The sequence below is a fragment of the Gracilinanus agilis genome, chromosome 4 (assembly GCF_016433145.1).
Source record: "Gracilinanus agilis isolate LMUSP501 chromosome 4, AgileGrace, whole genome shotgun sequence".
NCBI lineage: Eukaryota > Metazoa > Chordata > Mammalia > Didelphimorphia > Didelphidae > Gracilinanus > Gracilinanus agilis.
Genome location: NC_058133.1, coordinates 169,137,461 through 169,143,729, shown reverse-complemented (window position 1 = coordinate 169,143,729; position 6,269 = coordinate 169,137,461). Strand labels below are relative to the sequence as shown.

At 41.2% G+C, this 6,269-nt stretch overlaps 1 protein-coding gene across 1 annotated transcript in view; it reads left to right on the top strand.

Annotated features, from left to right (window-relative positions):
- The window catches only part of AQP10 (aquaporin 10), a 39,111-nt gene extending 33,578 nt beyond the window's left edge, over positions 1 to 5,533 (top strand). Inside the window, exons 3-7 of the mRNA XM_044675050.1 lie at positions 84 to 210; positions 585 to 722; positions 1,251 to 1,369; positions 1,706 to 1,923; positions 5,353 to 5,533. Of these exons, the coding sequence (XP_044530985.1) occupies positions 84 to 210; positions 585 to 722; positions 1,251 to 1,369; positions 1,706 to 1,923; positions 5,353 to 5,533 (783 nt within the window). The remainder of the gene's footprint in view (positions 1 to 83; positions 211 to 584; positions 723 to 1,250; positions 1,370 to 1,705; positions 1,924 to 5,352) is intronic.
- The last annotated feature ends 736 nt before the right edge of the window (positions 5,534 to 6,269 follow it).

The window sequence follows — 6,269 nt, the reverse complement described above, 5'->3', positions numbered from 1 at the left end:
CTCTCCTCTCCTCTCCTCTCCTCTCCTCTCCTCTCCTCTCCTCTCCTCTCCTCTTCTCTCTCTTCTTCACTTTTGTCCATTAGCTCATCACACAGGGGGCAGTGGCTCAGGCTGTTACCAGTGAGGAAACAAAGGGCAACTTCTTCACTATGTTCCTGGCAGGCTCCCTGGCTGTGATGGTGGCCATCTATGTGGGAGGCAATGTCTCAGGTGAGTGGGGAGGCTGGAGGAGTGGCAGGAAGTGGACACTGCCCAAGCTGCTGACTCAGGGACATTATCTCTTGGAAATTTCACATGACTCTGGCTTGCCCTTGGGTCCCCCCAACCTTTCCCCCAAACTTCCCTACTTTGTCTGCACTTTACCTTCTAAGCCCCTCCTTCTTTTCTCCCTAGTTCTGTCTTCCATTTTCCTTTCCTCATTCTAGACCCTTGTTCTTCCTGGCAAAAAAAAAAAAAAAGACCCTCACTGAGGGAGGGAGTTTATGGAGGGTAGTGCTTATTCCCTGTATATGCCACTGTCCCAACTCATTCTAGACCTCTTTTCACTCCTGTATTTCTTCCTGCCACAACTTTTGTTCCCTCAGGGGCCCACCTGAATCCTGCCTTCTCCTTGTCCATGTGTCTCATTGGTCGCCTACCTTGGGCCAAACTTCCCATCTACTCACTGGTACAACTGCTTTCTGCCTTCTCTGCCTCAGGAGCAACTTATGTCCTCTACTATGGTATGTAAATAGCCTTTACAAAGATGCAGGATTCAGAAATAAGCAGAACCAGGAAAACACTGTACACAGTAACGGCAATATTGTGGAATGATCAACTCTGATAGACTTTGCTACTCTCAACAATACAATGATCCAGGACAATTCTGAGGAACTGAGGACAAAGAGTGCTCTCCACCTACAGAGAAAGAACTGGGGGAGTCAGAATGCATATGATTTTTCACTTGTTTATTTGGGTTTATGTCTTAGGGTTTAGGTTTTATAAAATTACTTACAAAAAATGAATAATATGGAAAACATTTGACAAAATTTCAATAAAAAAATAAAAATAATAAAAACAAACAAAAACAAATCTTCCTTAAAAAAAGGCTCAGAATTCATAAGAAATTTTTTCCAGATTGTGGAAGAGATGATCTCCATCCTAGGGATGGAGATGGGGGAAACCAGTTCATACCTGGGAATGGGAAACTCCCTCTATATGTGGATAGGAAGGAGTTCAAGTTCATTCATTGCTTCTATCCCCTGAAATAGATGCTCTGAAGAACTATACCGGTGGGAACTTGACAGTGACTGGTCCCAAGGAGACAGCCTCTATCTTTGCCACCTACCCAGCCCCTTATCTGTCCCTGGAAAATGGCTTCTTTGACCAGGTAAGAGTAGAAGTGGGGGACCACACCAAATGAACCAATGTTCTTCAATCCTCTCATTTGACATCCCCCTATCCCCAGTCCCTACTCTTTCCCTTAGGGTCCCCAACTCCTTCTTTTATTGTTTTCCTAGGTCCTTTTGTGTTAGCCCAACACAGAATGGCTAATTGTTTTCTGCCTTGGTATTCCTCTCAGCAATCAAAGATAAAGTTAAAGGGTGTGGGAAGTGGGAGCATGGGATGTATAAAGGGAGATAGTGATGTGGTGTGTGCATGAAGCCTGAGAGGTATGGATGCAAGGGTAGTCTCAGGGGAACTAACAGGTAACCTTTCTCTCAAGGTTTTAGGCACTGCTATACTGATAGTGGGGATCTTTGCCATCACAGACACCAAGAATAAGGGGATACCTGCGGGACTAGAACCTGTGGCAGTTGGACTGCTGATTCTGGCCATTGGCCTCTCCATGGGCACCAACTGTGGATACCCACTCAACCCTGCTCGAGACCTTGGACCTCGGCTCTTCACCTATGTGGCTGGATGGGGACCTGAGGTCTTTAGGTTAGTGTTTCATACCCTACTATTTCCATTTTTTACTATTAACTTAAATTTACATAGTACTTTTCATCTCACAAGTACCTATAGATGTTTTAACATGATTCTCAAAACCCTGTGAAATAGAAAGTATAGAGATTGCTTCCATTTTATAGTTGAAGAAACCGAGTCTCACAGAGGTAAAATAATTTGCCCAAGGTCACATAGCTAGTAAAAGGTAGAAATGGGATTTGAACTTATGGCTTTTGACTCCAAGTTTAGCATTTTGTCTACTACACCACATTGACTCAGGGCTATCATCCTATATCTCTCTCTTTTCCTTCCCCATTAAACTCATTGAGAAAGTTGTCTACACTAGGTATCTCTATTTCCTTTCCTCTTATTTTCTTGTTAATAATCTGCCATCTGGCTTCTGAACCTCTCTTCCCAAGAATACCAACAATCTCTTTTTAATCACTACATCTAACAGCCTTTTATTAATCCTCATCCTTCCTGGCCTTTCTGTAGCATTTGACAATGTTGATCACCTCCCTCTGGTTACCCTCCCCTCTGTAGGTTTGTGTGGTACTGTCCTCTCACCCATCTAACCATTCCTTCTCAGACTCTTTTGCTAGATCTTCATCTATGTCATGTCCATTAACCATGAGTATCCCTCAAGGTTCTGTCCTAGGGTCTCTTCTCTTTTTTGCTTTATACTATCTCTCTTGGTGAGCAAATTGACACCCATGGATTCTGTTTTCATCTCCATGCAGTTCTTTTCTGAGCCCTGTCTTTTATTTCCAACTGCCTTTTGGACATTTCAAACTCAATGTTTTGCAGGAATCTCAGACTTATTATGTCCAAAATATAGAACTCAGACTTTCTCCTCAAACTCTTTCCTCTTCCAAACTTCTTTATTATTATTTAAGGTACCACCATCTCCCTAGTTATTAAGACACACCTTGGTATCATCCTTTGCTCTTCATTCACTCTTATTATTTCTGCCTTTACAATATCTTTCATATATCTTCCCTTCTTGCCAGGAAAATAGCTTCTATTCTAGTTCAGGCCCTTAACACTTCTTACCTGTATTTTTGCAATAGACTTCTTTTTTTTTTAAACCCTTACTTTCCATCTTAGAAACAATACTAAGTATAGGTTCCAAGGCAGAAGAGCAGTAAGGGCTAGGCAATTGAGGTTAAGTGACTTTCCCAGGGTCACACAGTTAGGAAGTGTTCAAATCTAAACCCAGGACCTCCTATCTCCAAGCCTGGCTCTTTATCCACTGAGTCTAGCTGTCCCACAATAGACTTCTAATTGGTCTTCCTACCATGCCTCTTTTCACTCCAATCCATCTTCTACTAAAGTGTCAAAGTGATTTTTAATTTTATTTTTATTCTCTGAAATTTAATATTATCTAATTGCATATAACAAATAAGCAAATAAATGCTATATTATAAAAAAGGCATAAAGATTGGACCAATTATTATTTCTTTGAATTTATAGAGGTTCCTAATCTGGGGTCCAAGAACTTAGTTTTTTCATATTTTGATAAGTGTAGATCAATGTAATTGTTTTCCTTTTTAATAATGATAATAGAAATTTTATATAGCTAGTACCTACCATGTGCCAGGCACTATGCTAAGCATGTTACAATTGGATACTTATTATTTATAAAATTAAATATAAAAACCTTTGTGCTTAAAGGTCTTCATAACTTGCTCCAGTCTTAAATAATACTCCTGCTACAAAAACCTTTAATAGAACTCAACTCTTCTTCTTCTTCCTCTTCTTCTTCTTCTTCTTCTTCCTCCTCCTCCTCCTCTCTCCTCCACCTCTTCTTCTTCTTCTTCCTTCTCTTGCTCTTCCTCCTTCTTCTCCTCCTCCTCCTTTCCTTCTCCTTCTTCTTTCTTTATCTCCAGCAGCCCACTTCACACAGGAGACTCTATTGCCTTTGTCTGTCTTTTCAATGGTTTTATCTCACACTCAGATTCTGTCCTTCCACACATTTGCATCTTGCTTCCTCAACCTCCTTTAAGACTAAGCTCATACCCACCTTCTGGAGGGAGTTCTTCTGGTTCCCCTAGTTGCTAGTCTGCTAGTGACTCCCTTTCTGAGATGACTCTCTCTCTCTCTCTCTCTCTCTCTCTCTCTCTCTCTCTCTCTCTCTCTCTCTCTCTCCCTCCCTCCTTCCTTTTTCTTCCCTCCCTCCATCCTTCTCTCTCTCTCTCCCCCCCATCTCTTCCCCTTGCATGTACCTAGTTATTTTTATTTTTGTCTCCTCTATTAGTATGGAAACTCCTTGAGGATAGGGTTTTTCTTTGCATTCCTAGAGTTTATCACAGTGCCTGGCACATTGTAAAGGCTTAATATTTGTTGACTGACTTTCTTTCTCCATCATCTCTTTCCCTTATCCCTTCTTCTGGTACCTTCCCCACTACATTTCCCGGTTTCTCATTGTGTCCACCCTCTGTCACACTCTGCCCTCTCTTCCCTTGCTTCTTTCCTGTCTTCTCCCTACACTGGGTCTCTGGTCCATTAAGCCTTCATATTGCTCTATTTTTCCTTTACCTCCTATTCTACTGAAAGGCAGTGATAGAAAGGAAAGTTGACAGTAAATAGAATCAGGACACCTGGATTCTAGTTCCCTCTCCATTCATTGCTTAACACTTAACAGGTAGGGTAATCTTGGATAGAGTGCTGAGCCTGGAGGTGGGAAGACGAGTTCATATCTGACCTCACACACTTTCTGGTTTTGTGACCCTAGGCAAGTAATTTGCCTCAGTTTCCTCTTCTGTAAAAATAAACTGGAGAAGAAAGTGGCAAATCACTCTAGTATGTCTGCTAAGAAAACCCCAAATGGGGTCATGAAGGTTCAGAAATGATTGAACAATTACAATAATTTTAGGAAGCCATTTTACTGCTCTGTGCCACAGTTGATCAAATGAAGTAACATGTATATCAAGGCTTTTCAAACCTTAAAGAATTGCAAAAGTGTGAGTTATTATTAGCTCTCTGTAAAACAGTAAAATAATACCTTTCTTGTCTCAAGGTAAAGGGCTAGGCCATTCTAAGAATTTTCATTCTGTAGTTTAGACTATATCCTTCCCATCTCCCATACAAATGTGAGCCAAGATGCCTTTCCTCCACAATTTCTGTCTTCACATGGCTCTTGCAGGGCAAAATCATGTACTTTGCTCCTCTTCCCTCTCCCCCTACTCTCCTTTGTCAGCCCATTTACAGATGAGGAAATTGAGGCCAACAGGGTTAAGTGACTTTCCCAGGACTGAACAGCTAGTAAGTGTCTGAGGCCAAATATGAACTGGGGAAGATGAGTTTTTCTGCCTTCAGGCCTGGCACTTTATCCACTGAGCCACCCTAGCAACCCTCATTCAACCTTTGGGGAAAAGGGGATGGGCCAGTTGTCTCCTGACCTTCCTCTTTGTCCCTCCACAGTGCTGGCAATGGCTGGTGGTGGGTCCCTGTGGTGGCTCCCATGGTGGGCGCTGTGTTGGGCACTGCCACATACCAGTTGTTGGTGGGTCTGCATCATCCTGAGGATCTGGAGCCTACCCAGGAGAAAATCTCTGAACCGAGGCCCCCATCTTACCTCAGCTCTCTAGAGAGCAAACTGTGATATTCTTCCTTCTTCCAATTCTACCAGACATTTACATTTACAAAACAAAACAAAACTATTTTTGATAGCATTCATAATAAATACTTCTACATCCAAACACTAACAGCAACCAAAACTGTTTAACTTGATAATCTCTTCTGATATTTATAATTTTACAAATTCAATTTGGTTATATTGGACTGGCCTACTTGCTGTTTCTCACACATAACACTCATCTACCATCTCTTAATCTTTGCACTGACTGTGCCTTATACCTTCCTTGTTGCCACATCTTGGAATCTTTGGTTTCATTTAAAATTCAGCTCACTTGTCATGGAGCCTTCCTTGAATCACCTCCTTCTCCAACTGTTTCTCTCCTAAAACTACCTTTAATATATTTTGTACATATTTTGTATCTACTTATATATGTAAATGCTGTCTTCTGTGATAGAATGTAAGCTCTCTGAGGGCAGAGATTGTTAGTAAAGTGACTAGTACACAGAAGGCACTTAATAAATGCTTGTTGATTGATTGGATTAGATGCATAGGGGGTTCTCTTTCAGCTCTAAGAATCTGTGATTTTGTGAAATATTATCAATAATAATAATAATAATAATTTTTAAAATCATTGCCTTCTGTCTTAGTATCAATTCTAAGACAGAAGGCAAGGATTTTAAAAATTATTATTATTCTAAGACAGAAGAATGGCAAGGGCCAGGCAATTCGAGTTAAGTGAATTGCCCAGGGTCACAGAGGT